At 36.6% G+C, this 25,330-nt stretch overlaps 1 protein-coding gene and 1 pseudogene across 2 annotated transcripts; both read left to right on the top strand.

Moving 5' to 3' along the window:
* The first annotated feature begins 1,404 nt into the window (after nt 1-1,404).
* On the top strand, nt 1,405-5,773 carry LOC122609039 (wall-associated receptor kinase 2-like). Of its 2 annotated transcripts, none has more exons than XM_043782100.1 (2): nt 1,405-2,328; nt 5,514-5,773. In XM_043782100.1, the coding sequence occupies exon 1, from the start codon at nt 1,463-1,465 to the stop codon at nt 2,300-2,302; it is 840 nt and encodes a 279-aa protein (XP_043638035.1). In that variant the 5' UTR covers nt 1,405-1,462; the 3' UTR covers nt 2,303-2,328; nt 5,514-5,773. The 2 variants fall into 2 exon arrangements, with proteins under 2 accessions (XP_043638035.1, XP_043638036.1); XM_043782101.1 differs by lacking the exon at nt 5,514-5,773 and adding an exon at nt 5,286-5,362.
* A 464-nt stretch (nt 5,774-6,237) lies between these two features.
* On the top strand, nt 6,238-7,995 carry LOC122609038 (annotated as a pseudogene).
* The last annotated feature ends 17,335 nt before the right edge of the window (nt 7,996-25,330 follow it).

Genomic DNA, 25,330 nt, shown 5'->3' with positions numbered 1-25,330 from the left:
ACAACAAACGGTCGTTAAAGACAGGGGTTTCCAATGATACAAAAAGTCACCACCGGGTGAAGTAATAATAAAAAAATGACAGAGACGTAAATTGATAATACAGCAAACCACATGGTGATGTAATGAAATTTTCTCTTAATTTTAAACCATCTTTTCTAACGGCTAATATATCTTTTGCTACAAATAAACACCCAAAGAAAAGACAATGGCACAATAAAATAACGGCTAATATATCTTTTGCTACAAATAAACATCCAAAGAAAAGACAATGGCACAATAAAATAGAAGATAAGAAGACTACTTCTACAGTAACGTGTGGAGAATTTGGTTTCTATGCTTCCATAATGACCACTATCAAACAAAGCAAGTTTGCCTTTAACACACGTTCTTGAACTTTTTGGGATACAAGATTACAAACTATCTCTTAATCTCTTATCCGCTCTAAAATAACTAAAGGCTGGTCATTTGGAATGTCCATGTTAAATCATTTTGCCACAAGAGTATTAAGTTTCAACGCAAATGGGCAGTATCCAAAGATATGAGCAGCTCCATGAAGTGAACAAACAGACATAAAATATTGGGGATGTCTAAACCTCTCCAACGTAAATTAAATCAACTTGATAGGCCAACTTGAAATTTTTAGATAATAAAAACTACAGTAATAAAATAGATCGATAATAAGAACATCGGATTTATGTACTGGCCGGCCATAATAACAACATGACCTGTTAAAGTTGTTTTTTAATTTGAGAGGATCCTTAGCTCAAACGGAGAGTCGAACTCTGGTCCATAAAAATCTAACACACTTGATATTAAGGCAAAAACCAATTGAGCGGAATTAACAATGCAAAATCTTTAATATAAAATCTAATAGATGACAGGATAAACAAAAGTGTTTTTTTTTTTTTAAGATTTCAAACGATTAAACGGTCAAACCCAAAGTCATTGAACCATAACACAAGTTGATGTCCACTCAATGCAAAACAGCAATAGCAGTACTAGTACCTATCAAAGTTTTTTTAAAAATAATAGATCTGAATAACAATAAAGGAAGATAGTTTATCCTTTTAATATATTAGCTTAGATTAAAACCAAATGAATATGTAATATGAATTCCATTAAATCTCTTTATTAATCTATCTTTCCAATTGTCAACGTTTTGCTATTAAGAGGATTTTTAAGATGATGAATTAGAAAGATATAAAATCATCAGTCAAACAATAAAATCAGAAAATTTAAACGTAACGTGGCCTAGTGATTAGCCTTTTGTTATTCTATTAGCATAAACCGAATAGAAAAGACCTCATTCGTTTACATCACTCTGATTGTGGTGGGTATACTACTAGTCTCCAGCCATTCTATAAATTGCTTGCTTTGAGAACTGTTAATAAAGAAACACACACACATACAAAATAAAAAATAAAAAAAACCCTCATAAACAAGCTAGATAGAAGGGAGAAACATGCTTCTTCACTTAATTGTCATGTGTCTCTTTACTACATTACCTTTTACAACAATATCTTTAGGAACTCTTCGAAGTTCCAACTCAAGTAATATGGGCCAATACATATCAAAGCCCAACTGTTCATCCACCTGCGGGGATGTTACAGTTCCTTACCCTTTTCGTATTGGCAATGACACGGGTTGTTCTCTAGACGACACATTCTACGTTACTTGTGACACGTCCGTAAAGCCCCCTAAGTTGTACCTCACATCAAGCAACATTGAAATCTACAACATTTCAGATTCAGAGTTGCGCATTAATACTGGAGCGGGCTATAAATGCTACGCAAGTAATGGAACTGTAACCCAGGACTATAATTATTGGACTAACTTGGCGTACGAGGGATTCACTTTCTCGGAGAAGAATATGTTCACAGTCATTGGGTGTGATGATCTTGCTCTTATCGAATGGGTAGGCGACCACTATTTCAGCGGATGTTCTGCAACTTGCAGTGGACCAGTGGATGTACCAGATGGGCGTTGCTCAGGGGAAGGCTGTTGTCAGTCACCTATACCAAAAGGTCTCAAATATTACAATGTTACACTCAACTCATTTAGGAATCACACGGATATTTGGTCCATCAATGACTGTGGCTATGCGTTCCTTGGTGACGTAGGCACTTTTAAGTTTCTTGGTGCCAGTGATTTATCTGCTTCCTCAGGCTTAGAGAAGAGGGTTGAGGCGAATGTTCAAGTTGTGATCGATTGGGTTATCAGACGAGACCATAATTGCACTCAGGCTACGGAATGCAAACAGAATAGTCAGTGCTATAAATTGGGACAAAGTGTATGCGGGTAACCCGTATCTTGATCAAGGCTGCCAAAGTAAGTTTCCTGGTCAAATCAGTGGGGAAATACATTTTATTTTATACTAATATATTATGCATCAATTCTCCATTTAAATATTTTAATTATTATCTTGTTTTTACATTTTACCAATTTATTTAATGAACTTAATGTCAGAGTCATAATAAATTGGGACAAAACAAAAATCATGGGAATTTAGACCTTAAACGTGTGCACATGTTAAAGTGTGTATAAAAATATAAAATCACAAAGGGTAAAAGTTTAGACCTTATTAATATTTATTCGGTTCTTTTATTTATATTTTTAGCATGTTTGGCCTACTTAGTGTCTTTAAGCATGAGATGAGAGGATACAATTAACTTAGAAAATTTTAAGAAAACGCAATCCATTAAATCATCTCCGATTTTACCTTAGTGTACATATTTGATTCTCTAGAGTGACGTATTTCCAAGGCTTTTCTTTTAAATCATTTATAACAACTCATTATCTATATCTCATAATCTAAAGTATGTTATAGCTTCACCGACCATTATATGATAACGTGTTCCCACTGGAAAAAACTTGATAGTTTTCTTTGGGGGAAAAATGTAATATATGTGAATTTAACTTTTAATAACATTGAATTAAAAAATATATAGTGATTTTACATATATGTATAATTTCGTAAAAAAAATTAACTACCAATAATTTATTGTTCAATTCATGAATTACTTAAAAAAAAAAATTTAACTACAAATAGTAGATTATTTTTTCCATGTTTTTGTTATTCTTGTTATTTTATACTCGTACATAACTTTACTTATACTATATAATATACATAGTTGTCGACTCGTAACTTTTGACTCGATTCGAAAACATGATTTTTGACTCGTGACTCGAAATGTGACTCGACTGGTAAGAGTCTGCACATTTGTATATTCTATATAATATCATATAATTATATATATGTGAGGTATTTATAAACAAAATATAAGTTGATTATCATAATACATTTTTAAAATATCACATATTCCATACTTTTAAGTCATAAACTTACCGTTTATCTCTAAATTCGTACTAAAAGAATAAAAAAAAAATACATATATAGAATACAAAATAATGTAACCATGAATATGATATACGATACATAACCATATTATCGAATTACAACAATCATAAGTTTGCGATCGACTCGCAGTGACTTGTTTCAAATTCACACCGCGACTCGTAAGAGTCAAGAGAAAAAAAAGTCACACAACGAGTTGCATTGTTTTTGGTCTAAATCGACTCGACTCGTAAGAGTCGACTCGTGACTCGTAAGAGTCTAACAACTATGATTATATATATAAAAGGTAGATTGTTGGTAACCTCTAGTCAAATGTATCATATTGGTATATATATTACCAGGTGCTAGAATAGCATCAAGGTTAATTAACTACCCTTTGTATATGATAATAGAGATTATGTGGTTGTTAGATACCTAAGTTTAGATATGCAATTTCTCACATATTAATATTATAATAGATAAAAAACATGAGGACCAATTATATATACATTATACAATAAATATTCATATGTGAAAGATTCTATCTCCAAGCTTAGATATCAAACAACCACATGTTATATTTTCTATATATATGTCTATGTGTGTGTGCATGTGTGTGATGTTGATAAAGCTTTGTAAGAAGTGGACAACATAACACAAAAACGAACACATCATAATAGAAAGAAGTAAGAATAAAACTTAAAGCACGTATGAAATGAAAAAATTGTAAGAATAAAACTAAAGGCACGTATGAAATGGAAAAATTGAAAGAAATGAAATGAATCAAAGAAATGATATACAAAAATGAAATGAATTGATAGATAAATTGAATGAATACCCTTGTTTGATATTAACAAGGAAATCAATTTAGAAAATGAGCAAAACTATATATTATTTCGTTGAGTAAGTAATTTGAAAAGTGAACCGATTCAACATTAATTGTCAAATAACACAACACAAAATTAAATAATCATAATAGCTAATCATATCTAGCCTAGTTGGTCAGAAGCATAAATTTCTTGAAAAATTAGTTTCTTCTGAAATCGAAATTGGTACATAAAGATACGTGTTTGAGAATTCAAGATTTCAAAATTTGAATTTTAATTATGCATATACACTTTTTATAATCATTAGCACGGTTCAAGCACAATCACTACAACAAAAATGTTAATTTCCTCGCATTTCTAAAAAATGTGAAAAAATATGTTAATTTGTTCACATTTTAAATTGTTTAAAAAAAATTCACACTTAGAAATGTGAAAAAATTAATAAAGACATACTTTTTTCACAAGTATAAATGTATAAGCAAAATGTTCACACTTAAAAGTGTGAAAAAATGTCAAACATTTTCACACTTAAAAGTGTGAGAGCTAATTTGTCACACTAAAATCCTCGCACTTCCTCTTGTGTGAGGAAATTTGGTGTCACAAATTACTTCCACACTTTTAAGTGTTAACAATTATACATTTTTACACATTTGAAAATGTGAACTTTTTGTTTCTACATATATAATTGTGAACATTTTTTGATCCTTTAACTTTATTCACACTTTTAAATGTGAGTCTTTTTCACACATTTATAAGTGTGAACAAATTTACAATTTTTTAAACATTTTTAAAAAGTGAGAAAAAATGAGTGTTAAAATATAACATATTTGTTGTAGTGAATGTAGCGACTGTTTGATGACGGGAACAAATGGTGATGGTGGTGGCGTCATCAAATGACGTAAATAATTGATGTAAATGTGTTTGATTTAAAGATGATAGTAGAGATTTATAGTATAATGGACTAATTAATAGAGTACTTTGATCAATTCACATGTCTCATTGTTTTTAACTTTCAACGTATGGGGCGATAAATTTTATATAGAAGTACAGATTAGTAGTATTTAATAATGTTTATGCTGTTAATTATGTGGATACTTGGTAATTAATTTTGTTATGTAATAAAGTCCATGTAGATGTTTATATGGATGCATGCTTAGTTGTCATCTCTATATTGGAAGAAGGCGTATTATAGAGATGTAACATAGTAATAAAAAGTTCTACGCGATGAAGCTAGAGAATGATCACATAAAGGCTAAAGGATAGTCTCTTGTATATGTAGATAAAGTTCTTGATTCTAAATTAAGTAAATTAATTTGGTTGTGTTATGCATGACAAGTTCCATTTATTTTCAGACATCAACGAGTGTGAGGATCCAGGAACATACCCTTGTTATGGTGTCTGCTATGATACTCTAGGGAGTTACATTTGTACATGTCCACCGGGATCCGTTGGGGATGCAACAACACAAAATGGTTGTCAAGTTGTTGATCGTCAAGATAAATTCTCCAAGATTTTTTGGACCATATTAGCTCTAGGTAATTCTCTCATAAAAGTATGAAGCGGCTAATCTAGCGTATAATACAATAATCAGAAGTGTCAAGGATTGGATCAACTTTAACCATTTGGATTAAATTTAATGGTCAAGAAAAACTTGGATTAAACTCAATAGTCAAGATTAATCTTGACCATTGAATTTAATCCAAATAATTTAAGTTGACCCAAAATTTACCTACAAAATTGGATCAACTTTATAGGCTCTCAATCCGGTTAATATTGCCTGTTTATGCAAATAAATATTCGTTATTGCATATTTGTTTTAAAAAGGAAACGCACTCAACATAAAAGCAGTAAAATAAAGAATTCCAACGAGAATGTTAATTTCCACACATTTTTTTATGCAAAAGTTGAATGAGAATTAACACTTATTTTCTAAAATTAAAATGAAAAGTGTGATTGGAAAAGATCAGTTTTTTTTTCTAAAAAAAATTTATCAGTTTATTTTTTTCCCTTGAATTAAACGACTTACAAAATCCAGCTAGACTTAAAAATATTAGTTCAATGGGTTTAATTATCGGATTGAGATCCTCGTTGATCAAACTTTATATGTACAGTTGGATCAACTTGTATCACTAGATTAAATCCAATGCTCAAGATTTAAATCTTAGTATAATGTTGATATGTCATGCCACATCACAGTTTATGACTTTTATTTATTTAATAAATTCTTCACAAGTATGGGCTTTCTCAATTTATTACTTGTAATAGTCACCGTGGCCTGTTAATAGTCGAAGTTAAACCATCACCATCAAGTGGTCTAATGACAAAAAGATATGTTTTTTCATAGGAGTTCTTAGGTTCGAGTTTTACTTAGGGCATATTTAGGGATGACCATAAGTATCTAATTTCCACCTGTGGTGGGCCTTAGTAAGTTTTCCCCTTTAGATCTCTGGTTGATAGGAGTTTTTCATCGAGACGTTTAAATTGGGGATCTATGATCTGCGAGGGCTCTCTAAAGCAATCCGATTAAAACAATGTATATTAGACATTCCGATATTAGTGATTAATTCACACCTTAAAAAAAAGCTATAATTAAACTTGGTCCAAGTTAAAAAAACGTATATGTTCGGGTGTTTTCTTGGGCACTGGGATATTAGTTTTAGCAATTTGGATGAGCAAAGTGGTCAAAAGGAGGAAAGACAAGAAACAGAGAGAGAAGTTCTTCAAAAGAAACGGTGGATTGTTGTTGCAACAACAAACATCAAATGGTGGAGATGCAATTGAGAAAACAAGAATGTTCAGTGCAAGAGAGTTAGCGAAAGCCACCGATCAATACAACAGTAATAGAATAGTTGGACGTGGAGGGCAAGGAACAGTATACAAAGGGATGTTACCAAATGGAAATATAGTAGCAGTAAAGAAGTCTGTGTTGGTGGATGAAACTCAAGTTGAGTCTTTTATCAATGAGGTATTTTTACTTTCCCAAATTAGCCACAGGAATGTGGTAAAGCTAATAGGGTGTTGTTTAGAAACCGAAGTCCCAGTTCTCGTATATGAATTTGTCTAAAATGGTGATCTCTTCCAATTCATACACGATGAGGATTACGAGTTTCCTACTTTGTGGAGTATTAGGGTAACGATTGCTACCGAGGTTGCTGGAGCTCTTGCCTATATGTATTCGGCAACTTCCATTCCTATATATCATCGAGACATAAAATCTTCAAACATACTTTTGGATGAAAAATTTAGAGCAAAACTATCGGATTTTGGAATATCAAAGTTGGTCATGGGGGATCAAACCCACTTAAGCACCTTAGTCAAAGGGACTTATGGGTACCTGGATCCTGAGTACTTTCAATCAAACCAATTCACAGAAAAAAGTGACGTTTATAGCTTTGGGATTGTTCTGGTTGAGCTGTTAACCGGAAAGAAGCCTATATATTCGATAGGCCCAGGGGAATCGAGAAGCTTGGCAACATTGATTTTGTCAATGGAAGATGGGTTTATATTGGAAAACATTGACGATAGAGTGTCTGATGGTCCAAAAGAGCAGCTCATAGCAGTTGCTAAGCTTGCAAAAAGATGCTTAAATTTGAATGGTAAACTACGGCCAACTATGAAAGAAGTTGCTTTTGATTTGGAGGGAATAAGATCATCAAGTCCTTAAAATCGATCATATTGAATCGATCAGTTGTATGCTTTTATATTTTTATATTTCGCATCATTGGTATTTCGTGGAATATGTTATATTGAAACTTTTTTGTAATTTATCTCGTTACACGGATCCATGTTTGATGACAATTCAAGTAAAAGTTAAACGATTTACAGCTACAACAAGACGACGACCACTGCATTCAAGAAATGCTGGCACATATTTACATTAACTTATGGGTTGTGTGTTCCCAGCTAAGATATTTTATTGAACAGTTTCATTTTTCTACATTAGTAATATGACAAGCCCTTTTATACTCTCATCCTTTCTGATCTATGTGTATTTCTGTCGCAAAATAATTTAATAATCTTGAAAGAGTCTTTCATAGACTAGTGTTTTTAAAAGAAAAAAGGCTTGATGGGTATCCCATATTTTAGTTTTGCTGTGTACAGATATACAATCTTCTTATCTTCTAAATTTATTTTGTTTGCCTTCAAAACATTAGATTACTGTTAAACACATTAATTATCTATAAGATGGTCTTGAAGAGTTTGGACGAGTGTTTCCTGCTTGACCCGTCCTTACGACCTGTATCTCACACCAATAGCATATAGCGTAACTCATGTGAAACTACAAAAAATGCTTGTGGGTCAAATTAAACCTACTGTATCTGACTGGCCCAATAATTGAGATGTCACAGACTGACCCATTACCTAACCCATAGACTTATGTATTATGCATCCATTTTAAGCACATATATTGATATATAAATTTTGTAGGTTTATATATATATAAAATATCTCGGGACTGTGTTTATTGTTATTTGATTAAAGTTTTTTTGTTTTGATTTGCTTAGTTGTACATTCCAAAGACATTAGATAATGTAAAAAATGCTGAGGCGGATGTAATACGTCTAACGAGTGGGCAAGACACAAAAGACATGTACTATCAAACCATTACAGGGCTTAAACATGCCATCTCAATTGAACAACATCAGGAAGCAAGTCTTCAACAAGAATCCCCTAAGGATCCAGCTCAACATTCTAATTCACAAGATCATGAATCACAAACCGAATCAGATGAAGATAATTATGATGATTCTCAAGATGATGACGGATCTTCTTTTGATAATGATAAACTGATCGACACTGATGGTCCACGAATGCACAACTTATGTTTTAATTAACTAGACAAGAAAGTAAGCAAGCAAGTAAATAACAAGAACAATGTTAAGTTCAATTGTAATACATCAATGCAAGGATAATCATATGTATCATTGATTAAACGATGAATACATGGTTGATCTTATACACTTGACTTACAAGAATACAAAAGAACAAAGATAATTGCTAAGTCTAGACACACTAAAAACTTAAGCAATTACAAGTGACACACACTTTCAAGGTGACTAACACACTGATACAATGTGGCTGTGTTGCTTTATATAGGAGAAGACTTGGGGCAACACAGCCTGCTTTGATTGTGACTTGATGGTGGTTGTCGACATCCAATTGGCTCATGGTACTTGAATCATGTGCCTTTGTCTTCTATACCAAATCGGGTAAGAGAGAGAGAACCCTTGCTTTGGTCCCAATATGTATCTTTGCCATTCAAGGCATATTACAGTTGGTTAACCACCATGTGATCTTTTTGTCTTCATGTGATTTGAATGCTTCCCGCCATGATGAACTTTTGGTCAGCATGCAACCCGCTGAAGAGAGTTACTGGACTTACTAAAGACTTGCTGACTATGCATGTCAGCGAGTAAGTCTTATCAGCGAATCCCGGTCTCAACAATCTCCCCCTATTCGCTGAAGAGACTTGATGAATAAGTAAGAAGAATGTACTATGATCAAAAGATGTCTTTTATATCATTAAAGTGAATTACAAGCTAAGCATAACGCTTTTACAAAGTTGACATCTAAAGATTTGCAGCTTCTATCTCCCAAGCATCTTCCTGCTTGGCAATTCTCAGTACTAGATCTTCTCTTCTTGCTGGCTTCATTAATTCCTCATCAATCCTGTTGATTACAGATCTAGCACTAATCATCTTTGCAGATCTTCTTCTAGTGCTGATCAGGAAACCAATAGATGCTTGTTCAATTTCTGCCAGTCTAAAGAAGAGTTGATCGTTTCTGAAGTTTTGGAAGATCATGCCAGCAGGGTCTTCAAGTATTCCTCCTTCTTCAAAAGAACACCTGGGAGGAAGCCTCGAATTTAATCCAGCATCACCGGAGATAGGAGGAAGGTCAGCAGGCAAGGGTTGTATGGCACGCTTTCTTTTTAGGACACGCTTGCCTGCTGAAGAGGATACAGCTGCTGGAGACCCAAAGACTGCCCTCAGCATGGGAAGGTCTGCCTTGAACTTTGTTTCAAACTTCAGTGCCTTTTCAAAATAATTTTTCAGCATCCCCTGAAGTTGTTCATAGCTGGCAGCCTTTTTATCCTTGATAATCATATAGATTTCATACCACTCTGAAGCCCCCAAGTTGGTCAGCTTTACATCTTCAATCTTGGTTGGGGCGCTGTGTCCTTCCCTCAGGAACTTCAGATTGGTTTTTGTTCCCATGGCAGCTTTGTGAGCTTCAACTGCTGTGATTCTCTTTGGCCTCTTCCTATCATTCATGATTTTCAACCACTTGGCCTTTTCCACCTCAAATTTCTCTCTCTTTTCCTTTAGTAGCTGCTCTACATCAGCTTGCTTTTGCCTGTAGAGAGCTTCAGGCCCACCAGTGGTCAACAACATTCTTTGCTCTCCATCCATCTCATCTTTCTCCAAGAGGGCCAGCTGCTTGATGTACTCAAGATTTTTCTTCTCATTTTCCTTGTTTGCTTTCAGCCTATACAGCTCCTCCAGGGCCTCCTCTTGAGTTTTTCCCACAGCAGTAATTGATAATATGTCAATGACTTGAAATTGATTTCCTGCTGGGGATGTGATGGATAAATTTTGTGCAGTCAGCGGAAAGGGACTCTTGAAAAAGCCAGTATCAGTCAGCTGCTTTCTCTGTGCTGCTGTTATTCTAGAGACTTCAGCATTTCCAAGGAAGCGAGGATGGAAAATATTGAGCACTTCCCTGGGTGTCCCTAGCCATTTCTTGTGCAAACCCGGCTTCCCAGGCTGTCCTGACTACACGAGGACTCATTTCCTCTTCTTCAATCTGGGAGCTTCAGCAACTATCAATTGTTGCTCCCCCTCAGCAGTTTCCTCTCCAACCGTCTCCCCCTCAAAATTAGTAGGGAGAACATCAGTTCTTTTCTCCCCCTCAGTATCAGCAGGGGGAGAATCCACCTTGTCTTCACTGACGGCCACTATTGCCAGTTCATCAGTGGCCGCTGCAGTGTTTTCTTCACTTGCAACCTTGTCAACTGAAGCTTCATAAATATCATTTACAGCTTTGTTAACGGCTTCACTGACAAGTGCCATTACGGCAGCATCAACTTTCTCCCCCTTGGAGGTAGTATCATTAACAACTACCTCCACTGTCGCTGTTGGAGCTGCCTGCTGTTGAAGAAGTTGGGATAGCATCTTCTTAATATCCCCAACCTCTTGCTCCAATTTTTGTTGGCACTTACGATCTTCCTCAGTAAATGAGACTTGAGGAGAAGGAAGACTGGCCACAGTGGTTTCCAAGGCATTGATAGCCTTGGTATCGTCTTCAACCTGGGTGGTAAGACGAGAAACTAGGTCAGCCACTGTTTTTACTTCAGCAGCAGCAGATTTACTGCTGGTGGATGCCTTCTGTGCTGAGAACCGTACAGCAGGTCCAATCTTGCACAGCGATCGAGAGAGCCCACGAATGGCCTGCTGATCCTTTTTGATAGAATTTGTATAAGTGCGTAGTTTTTCTTGATCAGCAGCCATAGAGACAGATTTTTCTTTTATAGTCTCAATGCTGGCAGTGTTTTCATTTTGCTTGCTGTACCAGTTCTCCAATATCTTCACCAATCTGTCATCTTCATGAGTTTTAAGTTGAACAGCGAGTGTGGCAGCCTTGGTGAGATCATTTAGTTGGTGTTCTACTCTGGCCAGCCTGTCAGCAATTTGAGAATCGACAGGTGTGGCAAGAGGTTGCACCTCAGTTTCTTCAGTATTAGCTGCTGCATTGTCATCAGCAGCAGCTTCTTGTACATTTTCATTGGCAGCTGCTGCAATGTTATCAGCAGCAGCAACTTCTACATTATCATTGATGGCTGCTGCATTTTCATCAGCAGCAGCAGCCTCTTCTTCAACCTCCATATCACTTGCCTCAATTTCATCAGCCTGGATGGAGGAATCCAGCTGGAATTCGTCAGCCACAAACTCTCCTAAATCAAGATCACTTTCCTCATCATCTTCAACATTTCCTTCTTCCTCTACGTTACCAACATCAACCTCCATCCTTTCTTCCAGCGAAAAATTTAGAGGGGTAGGGGAACCGGGTGCCTCAGCTTCAGTGTGTTGTATCACCAAAGCATCATCGGCCGTAGACTTTGTTGTCTCTAGCATCACCTGTGATATGGCTGCTAACAACGACTCAGAGGGTTGAGAAGAAGAAGAGGGAATGATCTATTCGGTGGACTCAACTCTAATGGGCTGAGGTGGCCCTTGATCTTCACCAACCTCGCCTACAGAAGTTTGAGGTGGTTGCTTGCGGTTACCCTTTTTCTCGTCAGCAGCCTTTTTTGAGGCTACTGATGGGCTGGCTGGGTCTCTATCGTCCTTGGGCAGTGAGGACTTCTTAACCTTAGTTGTTTTGCCCTTTGGTACTCGCTGCTGCTGTTTTGGGACAGTAGCAGGAGGTGAAGTGGAAGAAGATGCAAGTGTTTTGGTTTTCTTGGAAGCTTTGGAGGTTGCTGGGGGGATTATCAGCATACCAGCTCCAGCAAGATTGGGTTTATAGACATCAGGATATACAGAATAAAGTACCTGTTTCATTTCTGAGTGAGCACAGCATACTTAGAATCGAACTGCTCAGGATCACAAGCTGGAATTTTGTAAACAGTGCTTGCAACCCTAGGAGAGAGAATGAATTGAGCCCTTTTAGGGAGATACCTTTCCTTCAGCTCCTTCTTGAAAATTAATGAGAGAAAGCGTGTGAAGGGGACTGAGCTTGATCTGTTCTTTATCGTGACCTTCCCCTTTAGGTCTTCAAAGATTACGCTGGCAAAGTCAATGTTGCGACCATTTGCCAGCGCATAAATCATCTGCATTTGTGCAGCTGTGGCCTGATCAAAAGAGCCATTGTTGCCACCCAGACACTGAATAACGTGGGTGAACAGCAGTCTCCATACACCTGGCAGATATATCTTCTGAGGGTTGCTGTGCATAGGTAGTGCAGGTTCCATGTTGGTCCCATATCCAATGGTTAACAACCATTCCTTCCACACTCCAATGGGGACCAACTCCACATATGGATGCTCTTCAGATTGTTTAGGAAGACGAAGAGCATTTCTTAATGAGTCTACAGAGATGGAGATAGTGTGTTCTCCTTTAAGTACAGTTCCAGTGATGGTGCTACTGGCAACCTTGTAGTCACATGTCCACCAAAACTCTCTTAAGAGGTGGACACTCATTTCCTTTGGATCGGAATAAATAGCCTTTCTGGCAGGACATCCCATGATGAAATCTAACATGGAGAAGTATCCCTTGGTTTTAGATGGGATCTCTTCAACCCCAGATAGTTGTTGGCCTTAATGACCAGTTTTGAAGCTTGGAAAGATACTTGATTAGAAGGATTGATGCCTTCATTATCATATACCTTAGAGTTGAGATAAGAAAGGTTCTGTTGTTCAGAAGCAGATGAAGAAGCCATTTAGACGAAAGTAAAGATAAGAGAAGATTAGAAAGATGGATGTTTTTAAGGAAATATGAAAGATTTGAGAGAATATGAAGGATTTGAGAGAATATGAAAGATTATGAAAGTTTAGAACGAAATGAACGTAAGAGAAGACGAAGTGGAAGAGATTTGCATATATATGGCATGGATATGGGTCCCATGACTGCAAAAAGTGAGTTGTCATGTGTCCTCTCTTTCATACGTGGCATACAACTATTATTTTAAAAATTATAGGATACTGTATGTATATACGTATGAGAGAGGCATGATGTGACTATATGAACCACGATTTCAACTGTACTCGAGTTCATACGGCGCATACAGTGTACAAGTTGCCCATTTGGGAGGAAATCGAGGTAACCGTTTGAGATATATATAATATAATATTAACAAAAATACGTAGTGGAATACACTCAGATAACTTGAGGTATCCACTAAAGAGTTGTATAATTTTGAAGAAATAATGGTTACCAAGTTTTAATCAGCACCACAAAGATAGAAGGGGTGGATGCTGATGAGCATTAAACAATTTTTGGCAAATTGTCAGCCATCAACGGATTTTAGACGTCTTTACCAGCAGCCGTTTGCTGCTGGACTAGATAGGGACTTTCAGCACCCTATTACTTTTGTTATGCTTTTTCCCAAAGCATCAGGGATCAACGGATTTTAGACGTCTTTACCAGCAGCCGTTTGCTGCTGGACTAGATAGGGACTTTCAGCACCCTATTACTTTTGTTATGCTTTTTCCCAAAGCATCAGGGATCAACGGATTTTAGACATCTTTACCAGCAGCCGTTTGCTGCTGGACTAGATGGAAACTTTTGGCTTTCCATTGCCTTTATTTTGCTTTTTCCCAAAGCAACAGGGATCAGCGAGTAAAAGGAAGAGCTCGCTGATGACTTTGACTTAAGAAGTCGCTGCTCATCTTCATAAGAGGAATATGGGCAGCAAAACATGAGTGATCATGTTGTTGAACCTGTAAAATCACCATTTAACATTCCCAACCTGCTGACGAGATCCTTGAATCTCTTTTCATCTAAAGGTTTAGTGAAGATGTCAGCAAGTTGGTCATCAGTGGGAATGAAGTAAATTTCAACATCCCCCTTCATGACATGATCACGAATGAAGTGATACCTAATGTCAATATGTTTAGTTTTGGAATGCTGAACAGGATTATGTGTGATGGCAATAGCACTAGTGTTATCACACATGATGGGGATCTTGGAAAAATTTAGGTCATAGTCAGCAAGTTGGTTTTTCATCCAAAGGACTTGTGCACAACAACTTGCTGCAGACACATACTCTGCTTCAGCAGTGGAGATGGACACTGTATGCTGTTTCTTACTAGACCAACTAGTCAGCCTTCCCCCCAACAGTTGACATCCACCACTGGTACTTTTTCTATCTAACATGCAGCCAGCATAGTCAGAGTCAGAGTATGCAACTAAGTCAAAAGAAGACTCCTTGGGATACCAGAGACCTAAAGAGGAAGTCCCTTTGAGATATTTAAAGATTCGCTTGACAGCGAGAAGGTGAGACTGGGCTTTGCCATACCAGTGAGTCTGAGGCGCTGCTCTCGACCAAAGTCGCACGTGCCAATCATTCCACGATAGAGAGTGGGGTTTACATGCTTACCATCAGGATCAACATGGAGATTGTTTGGAGGAGACATGGGTGTAGACTTTGTGGTTATATTAGACATATCAAATTTGGCAAGCATGTCTCGTATATACTTTTCTTGGTTTATAAAGATGCCATCAGTGAGCTAGCGAATTTGTAAACCAAGGAAGTAGGTTAGCTCACCCATCATACTCATTTCAAAATGAAAAGACATTAGTGAGCTAAATTTATTACAAAGTATCTTACTGGAGGATCCAAATATGATGTCATCGACATATATTTGTACATAGAGAACATGAGCACCCTTTCTATAGATAAAGAGGGTGTTGTCTATAGATCCTCGCTGAAACTCATGAGAAAGAAGAAATTCAAAGAGAGTGTCATACCAAGCTCTGGGAGCTTGTTTAAGACCATATAATGCTTTATTAAGACGAAAGACGTGGTTTGGCTTGGTTAGATCTTCAAAACCAGGTGGCTGCTTCACATAAACTTTTTCTTCGAGTTTTCCATTTAGGAAAGCACTCTTGACATCCATTTGATATACAGTGAAGTTTCGATAAGCAGCATGTGCCAGGAATAAGCGTATTGCTTCAAGTCTAGCCACTGGAGCAAAGGTTTCGTCATAGTCGACACCTTCTTCTTGAAGGTACCCTTGAGCTACTAACCTAGCCTTGTTGCGAATAACAACACCATCTTCATCCATCTTATTTCTATAAACCCATTTAGTTGCAATGGGTTCTTTGCCAGGAGGAAGAGGAACTAAGAACCAGACATGCTGTCTTTGAAATTGAGTTAGTTCTTCTTGCATGGCAGCAACCCACGATGGGTCAACCATTGCCTCTCCAATATTCTTAGGAGTGATCATTGACAAGAAGTTAACATATAGACACGTGTTTCTAGTCGCTAATCTAGTCACGATGCCTTGCTGAGGATCACCAATATTTTGGTGAGCAGGATGACTTGAAGTCCATTTAAGTGATGGGACACTTGATGAACCTAGAGTGACAGCGGAAGATATTTGCATAGGATCAGCAGGAGAAGAATAAAAGGAGAAATCAATGGTAATGGACGGATCAAGAGGAGTTTGATTAGTGGAGCCATTTGACTGATTTGAGTTATCAATGATGGGGTCATCAGCAGACACCATGTCCTCAGTGTTAGCTAATGCATCATGAAACTCATCATCAGCAGAGTCATCAACTTACACATCATCAGCCAGTGATCTAGTTTTGGCTGATGCTGCATTGATTGATCTTAAGATAGGCTCAACTGGCTCAATCGTATAGATATGAGCAGCAACTTGCTCCAGCTCAGGGTCTGCTGAACTATCCTCAGGAAGATGCTGAGGAGGAAGTGAGCAAGAAGCATCAATAAATGAGTCAGCATCCTCCATAGGAGGGTTAGCGAACTCATTGAAGATCTCTTCAGTAGAAGATGGTTGGATATCATTAAGAGCAGATGAGCTTTCATCAAAGGTGACATGAATGGATTCATCCACTTTTTGAAGACGAGTATTGAATACTCTAAAAGCTTTGCTAATGGAAGAGTATCCAACGAAGTAACCATCATCAGCTTTAGGATCAAATTTCCCTAAATGATCCTTATTATTAAGAATAAAGACAGGACAGCCAAATACATGAAAGTATTTGATTTGAAGTTTCTTTCCTCTTAAAACTTCATATGTTGTTTTGTCATGTCTTTTAACAATGAGACATAGATTTTGAGTGTGACAAGCAGTGTTGACTGCTTCAGCCCAAAACCTACTGGGAAGAGAGGACTCAATGAGCATAGTACGTGTTGCCTCTATAAGAGTTCTATTTCTCCTTTCAGCAACACCATTTTGCTCAGGAGTTCTAGTGGAAGAGAAGTTTTGTGAGATCCCTTGATCAGCACAAAAAGTTTCAAGAGTGTGGTTTCTAAACTCAGTGCCATGATCACTTCTGAGTTCTTTGACCCTTATGCTGTTGAGATTTTCCATTTTCTTAATGAATTTGATGATTTCATCAGCAGCATCACTCTTAGAATTAAGAAAAATTATCCAAGTGTATCGTGAATATTCATCCACGATCACTAAAGTGTATCTGCTACCCTTTAGACTTTGGACATTCACTGGTCCAAAAAGGTCCATATGAAGAAGGTGAAAGCAACCCTTAACAGAGTTGGCTTGTTTAGTTTTGAAAGTAGCTCTATGGCATTTGCCTTTTTTCACAAGCACCACAAAGCCTATCTTTTTCAAAAGACAGAGGAGGAAGGCCACGAACAAGGTTCTTTTTGGCCAGTGAGTTTATGGTTTTGAAATTCACATGCGACATACGCTTGTGCCATAACCAATTCAACTCCGATGCTGACTTAGCAAAGAAACAAGTTTCACTATCAGTCTTGATAGGAGTGAAGTCTACAAGATATACATCTCTTTTTCTTGGTGCAACCAAGACGACTTCCTTGTTGATGTTCACTACAGTGCCTTGATGTTTATCAAGGATTACCTTGTAGTCAGCATCACATAGTTGACTTATGCTGATGAGATTATGCTTTAATCCATTTACATAAGCAACTTTTGAGAATTTTATGAGGCCATTGGAAAGAAGACCATACCCTTCAGTCTGTCCAGTGGAGTTATCACCAAACACCACAGTAGGACCAGGTGCCTTAGTATAGTCATCCAACAAGGACTTAGAGCCTGTCATGTGTTTTGAACAGCCACTGTCCAAATACCACACTCTTTTACCTAGCGAGCCCTGCATGGATGAAAAGAGGATTTAAGGTTCACTTTGTTCATCCATTTCTATGTCAGCAGGATTATCTGAAGGTACTTCAGTGGAGGAAGTTGGCTCTACAGAGAGAGCCTCCTCCAGAGTAATGTGATCTCCCACAGAGACAGGGATAGTATAATCTTCATTTGTGGGCATAATGCTGGTTTCATTACTATGAAGATAAGCAAAGCTGCTCACTACATCAGGAGCGCTATACTTAACCAGCATTGAGGGTTGCCCCCAAGCATTTGAAATAACCCTTTGAGAATGGGGAATTTCAAAGCGCTGAGCAGCAATGTATTCAGCAATGCTTGCATTTGTGACAGAGGAGGTGTCACTGATAACCGGTTCAGTAGAGAGGTTCTCACTGATCCTATTAGAGGAGGAAGATGTTTCAGCAGCAGTAGAGATGTTTGGTTGACATACAACCGTTGGAGCATCTTTTGGGCTGAACAAAACACATTCAGAGGCAACATGTCCTCTGCTACTACAAAGATAGCATTTTTTGTCAGAGGAATTGCCTTGATTTTGAAGAAGAAAGTCCCTCAGCTAAGAGGAAAGATCATTTACTCGCTGAGTAAGTTCATTTATTTGTGGAGTGGAGGAAGATGAAGCCTTGCTCTTTTGCTTAAACTTGGACTTGTTCCTTTGTCTAAGTTTAGGAGGGGGCATTTGAGGAACAGGACCAAGTATGGATTCACCATGATGATTTTGAGGAATCTGATGTCCTCTAATCATGGTCCATGCTTGCTTTCCAGCAGGATAGGAAGAGGAGGAACCCTGCTGAGACTGATTCTCACGATTAGGAGTTGTGGATCTGACTTGACGTTTTGGAGTGACTGACCTCATTTGCCTATGAGGTAGATACTCCCTGTTGGGTATTGAGGATTGACTGTGCTGAGAGGGCACTTGTCCTCGTTGTGGAGTAATAGACCTCATTTGCTGATGTGGCAAATGTCCTCGCTGAGGAGTTATATGCCTTACCTGCTGATGAGGAAAGTGTCCTCACTGAGGAGTGTCAGATCTATTTTGAGAAGGCTGTCTTCCTCTTTTAGGAGCAACATGCCTTAGATTTGATTTTGAGGGCATTGATTGAGATACTGTATCAGTTCGAGCATCAGCTTGTACAACCTTTGTGGGAAGTACTTGCTGGTGTCTTACATCAGCGAACCTAACCCTTCTGTTCATTTGATGATCAGACATTGAATTTGTATGGGAAGGTTCAAGTTGAGATGAAGATTGAGCACTAGAGAGTTGCTGACCGACATGATTGTCCTGCTGAGGGATACCATAGTCATAGGGAGCAGCAATAGTGCTTCTTTTAAAAGGCTCAGCACCTTTTATGGATAGAGGCTGAGGAGCAATGGGTACATACCCATCACTCGAGATATCCCCTTTAAAGGTTCTTGGTGGAGAATTTTGAATTCTCCCTTCATGTGGCATCATGCCAACAATAGGGAGATGGGAGAACATGCCAAAAGTACTGGTAGAGGTACTGGTACTTTTAGCATTTAAAGAAGAGGGAACAATGGTAGATGTTGTAGCTTTTGAGTCCATCTTAGCATGATAGTCATTTTGTCCCTTGACAAAATACCACTTTTTCATTTCAACTTGTGAGATGGAAGATGAACAGGGTGGAGGAATGGAGATTTCAGGCTTTACATCATCATTAAAGGAATCAGCGATAGAGGCAGCAACATCAAAATTGCCACCAATTACTGCCTGTACTTGAGCAGGGACTTGTTCGCTCAAGCATTGATGATGAAATTTAGAAGCCTTTGACCAGGAGGTCACAATCTTCTTTAGATTAGAAACTTCAGCCTTGAGAGTTTCATTCTCAAGTTGAAGTTTTTGAGTCATCAACTCATGAGATTGAAGTTCAACATGAACATTTTTCAATTTCACAAGTTTTTCAGATTTTTCACTTAACCCTACTCCGGCCGAGTTAAGTTTAGATTGAAGTTCAGCACGTAGACTTTCTACGAACTGAAGATCACAAGACAAGGACTCAATAATTTTGGTCTTGTCTTGACTAGAAGAAGAGAGAAGAGAGTGTACCTTTTTAACAGTGACGTTCACCCACTGACTAGAGGAGACTTGATCCTTGGTCAGAGCATCACTGTCAGCAAGTGCCATAAGGCACATGGCATCAACATAATCGTCATCAGAATCATCTGAGTCAGCCCAATCATGTTCTTCAGCAATTAGACCTTTTGCTGGAATTTTGACATCCTCTGTTTCAGCCACCTTAGCCTTCAGCTGATAATATTTGTTCCTATATTCATCAGCAGATTTGGAAGGATTAGTTTTGGAAGCAGCAGGATTGGGTAAGGAGACTCTACACTCCTTCTGGTAGTGGCCTTTCCTGCCACACCTCCAGCACTCTTCCTGTGATTTGTCAATAGGAGGTTTGAGGGGAGTAACCGTTTTGCGATTATTCCACCTTCTGGAGTATCTTCTACCAGCAACCAGGGCAAAGCCCATGAAATCATTAAACATATCTTGTTTTTCTTCATCATCCAGCTCATTTATGAGAGTTTGAATTGATGCTGGAAGATTAGAGGTACTGGCACCATCATAGAGATCGATGGGCTCAGTAGAAACAAGAGCAATAGGGTCAGAAATAGGATGAGGAGAGATGCTGACAGAGGAAGAAGAAGAAGAAGAAGAGCCAGCATGTCTTTTGGCATCAGCAGAGGCTCGAATATTTTGAGCCAATGCTCTTTCTTCAAATTGAAGAGTGCCAAAAAGTTCATCAAGATCAAAATCTTGGATTTTCTTCGTAGTACAAAGAGTTTGTCTTAAGTTCTGCCACTTAAGAGGAAGAGAATCGATGAATTTATGACATACCTCAAAGTTATCATGGGTAATGCCAACATTTGTCATATCATTGAGCAACCCTTTAAAGCGAGTATAGGTGCTCTCACGACTTTCATCAGGAAGGGAGAAGAAGTTTTCATACGCTCTTTTCAAATCAATTTTCTTGATTTTGATAAGGTCAGCAGATCCTTCATAGGTGCTGACCAGTCTATCCCATACTTCCTTTAAAGAGGGATACTTGATGACTAGTTTCGTGATTTCAGTGGGAAGAGTAACTATAATCATGTTTTTCAGTCTAGCATCAAGATTTACCAGCTTTCTTTCTTCATCTGTCCATTGAACTTCTGGTTTATTATATAATTCAGCTTCGATAATCGGTTTACTTTAACCACAATTTATTTCTTATTCACGAATCATGTATGAGGTATGTTCGAATTTCTTTATAATACAATATATATAGCTACCGTACATCGTACGGATAATAGTACTTTGTACAATTATAAAAATCTTAGAGCGACATCTGATGCTTCTTTGATAGGGCGTGCGAATTTATCAAGAACCATTAGGAGCAAAAAGCATTAGAATTGTGAACCTATAAAAGATCCATGGTCAACCATTATAATAAGACAAACAAATGAATTAATACGTATAGTATGGAATGAGATTTAATATATATTTCAGTCCTATGAATATAAATACAAGTGACTTATATGATCTATGATGATTAAGTGGCTGAGATTAGAAGGACTGGGGTGTAAATACCCGTTTACAACCTATATATTATGTGATGTTTATTTAGGTGCTAACTGCTAAGGACTTGGAAGCTTGATTGTGCAATAAACGTGCTTATGCTAAAAAAAGCGAGTGTTATGGGGATTGCACCGGTGGGAACCGTGGGATGATTATATGAATCCGAATTACATCCGTATAAAAGGTTTTATATATAGTAATAAAGTAGGTACATTTGATTATTGATGTTTATTATTTGATTTATGTAATGTTTTGCACGCGTTGGTTGAACATGAATTTATTTTAGTAATACAAAAAGGAAGACCAAATTCAGGAGTCTTTAGTATTAAAGACTTTGAAGTTAAAAGTATTTTTAAGTTACAAAACTAGTTTCACGTAGTTAGTTACGTAGACATGAATAGTTTTGCTACCACATATGAAGTCTTTATCACCAAAGTTTAAGTCCTGACAATTCTCGGTTCCAATTACTCATAGGAAAAGACAAATTTGAAAGTTTATTTAAAGAAAAGTAGGTGATATAAATAGAGGAAGACAAGAGGAAAAGAGACATCGGCTTGAAATACATCTAGGCTATAATTTTCAAAGTCTATTTAATAAAAATCTAGTTTGTTATATTTTTCATGTACTTTCCATTATTATTCCATTGTAATATTTCCATCATGAAATAAATTTTTTCCATTTTCTTATAAAATCTTGAGAAAATTTCATTACATACCCCTAGGGTATGTCATATTATAAAATCTGGGTTAACTAAGCAAAATCTCTACCAACTATCAATAGATGGATTGTTATATAGCGTAGCTTGAGAGGTTTTGAGTTTAAAATTCTAGTGGGTGCAAAATGTTTACAAGAAAATGGAGACAGAGATTTCATTTTTAATTGGAGTTAAGTATATAAAAAGTCATGCTGCTAAACGTAAATTTGTCGTTAAAAGAAAAAGCTATGCAAAAATCTTTCATATAGACGACAAAATAAACAAGAGTGTTTCTTTGAATTGAATATTCTAAACGAGTAACGGTCTAATCCAAATTAAGTCATTGAACCATAACACAAGTTGATGCCCCGAAAAACTTTTCCTATCAAATCTTTTTTCAATAATATATCTGAATAATAATAAAATCAGAATGTACAAAACGTAAGACGGGCATACTTTGTTATTCTTATATATAATATCGAGGTCAAAGATTCGAATTTGTCTGGATAACCTGAATATAAAAGACTTTTATCCGTTTACATCCCCATTGTACGTGTTGGGTATATACTACTAATCAGTCTATATATATTGCTCTGAAAACTGTTTAAAATGAATAACACACATATCTTTAATTATAGAAACGTACCCTCATAAACAAAGCTAGATAGAATTGAGAAACATGCTTCTTCATATCATTATCATGTGTCTCTTTACATTACCTTTTACAACAATATCCTTGGGAACTCTTCGAGGGTCCAACTCGAGTTATATGGGCCAATACATATCAAAGCCCAACTGTTCATCCACCTGCGGGGATGTTACAGTTCCTTACCCTTTTGGTATTGGCAATGACACAGGTTGTTCCCTAGACGACACATTCTATGTTACTTGTGACACGTCCGTAAAGCCCCCTAAGTTGTACCTCGGCAACATCGAAATCTACAACATTTCGGATTCAGAGTTGCGCATTAATACTGGAGTTAGTTTTAAATGATACGCAAGTAATGGAACTGTAATTGATAAATTTAATTATTGGACTGATTTGGCATACGAGGGATTCACTTTGTCGGAGAAGAATATGTTCACAGCCATTGGGTGTGATGATCTTGCTCTTACCGAATGGGTAGGCGACGACTATTTCAGCGGATGTTCTGCAAATTGCAGTGGACCAGTGGATGTACCAGATGGGCGTTGCTCAAGGATGTACCAAAAGGTCATTTGATTTACAATGTTACACTCAACTCATTTAGGAATCACACGGATATTTGGTCCATCAATGACTGTGGCTATGCGTTCCTTGGTGACGTAGGCTCTTTTAAGTTTCTTGGTGCCAGTGATTTATCTGCTTCCTCAGGCTTATACAAGAGGGTTAAGGCGAATGTTCAAGTTGTGATCGATTGGGTTATCAGACGAGACCATAATTGCACTCAGGCTACGGAATGCAAACAGAATAGTGATTGCTACGATGTAGAAGGTGGAGGCTATCGATGTAAATGCAACAACGGTTATGAGGGTAACCCATATCTTGATCAAGGCTGCCAAAGTAAGTTTCCTGGTTGAATCAGTGGGGAAATACATTTTATTTTATGCTAATATATTATACATCAATTCTCCATTTAAATTTTTTAATTATTATCTTGTTTTTACAATTTACCAATTTAATTAATGAATTTAATGTCAGAGTCATAATAAATTGGAACAAAACAAAAATCATGGGAATTTAGACCTTAAACGTGTGCACATGTTAAAGTGCGTATAAAAATATAAAATTCTTCATCACAAAGGGTAAAAGTTTAGACCTTATTAATATCTAGGGATAAGTATCCTGAAATGTAACAAACTTTGGACGAATGTCTATAATAAGAAATAACTAAATTTTTGTGTATTGTATGTAAAAAACTTTAAAAAATGTTTATTTTATGTAAGAAAACATACGTGGCAACCATATAGAGGTGCCACTTGTCTGATTTTAATTGGTTGAATACATTTTCTTACATACAATAAACATTATTTTCGAGTTGTTTACATACAATGCACACAACCTTAATTATATCCTACTATAGACATTCGTTCAAAGTTTGTTACATTACAAGATACTTATCCCTAATATTTATTCGGTTCTTTTATTTATATTTTTAGCATGTTTGGCCTACTTAGTGTCTTTAAGCATGAGATGAGAGGATACAATTAACTTAGAAAATTTTAAGAAAACGCAATCCATTAAATCATCTCCAATTTTACCTTAGTGTACATATTTGATTCTCTAGAGTGACGTATTTCCAAGGCTTTTCTTTTAAATCACTTATAACAACTCATTATCTATATCTCATAATCTAAAGTATGTTATATAGCTTCACCGACTATTATATGATAACGTGTTCCCACTGAAAAAACTTGATAGTTTTCTTTGGGGGAAAAATGTAATATATGTGAATTTAACTTTTAATAACATTGAATTCAAAAATATATAGTGGTTTTACATATAATTTCGTAAAAAAAATTAACTACCAATAATTTATTGTTCTATTCATGAATTACTTAAAAAAAAAAAAAATTAACTACAAATAGTAGATTATTTTTTCCATGTTTTTGTTATTCTTGTTATTTTATACTCGTATATAACTTTACTTATACTATATAATATACATAGTTGTTGACTCGTAACTTTTGACTCGATTCGAAAACTTGATTTTTGACTCGTGACTCGAAATGTGACTCGATTGGTAAGAGTCTGGACATTTGTATATTCTATATAATATCATATAATTATATATATGTGAGGTATTTATAAACAAAATATAAGTTGATTATCATAATACATTTTTAAAATATCACATATTCCATACTTTTAAGTCATAAACTTACCGTTTATCTCTAAATTCGTACTAAATGAATAAAAAAAATACATATATAGAATACAAAATAATGTAACCATGAATATGATATACGATACATAACCATATTATCGAATTACAACAATCATAAGTTTGCGATCGACTCGCAGTGACTTGTTTCAAATTCACACTGCGACTCGTAAGAGTCAAGAGAAAAAAGAGTCACACAACGA

The sequence above is a fragment of the Erigeron canadensis genome, chromosome 7, assembly GCF_010389155.1.
Source record: "Erigeron canadensis isolate Cc75 chromosome 7, C_canadensis_v1, whole genome shotgun sequence".
Lineage (NCBI taxonomy): Eukaryota > Viridiplantae > Streptophyta > Magnoliopsida > Asterales > Asteraceae > Erigeron > Erigeron canadensis.
The sequence above is the reverse complement of the archived record's forward strand: the minus strand, read 5'-3'. Positions and strand labels throughout refer to the sequence as shown.

Bases quoted from the DNA above. Each gene is read 5' to 3' on its own strand.
- LOC122609039 (XM_043782100.1), top strand. From the start codon at position 1,463: ATGCTTCTTCACTTAATTGTCATGTGTCTCTTTACTACATTACCTTTT.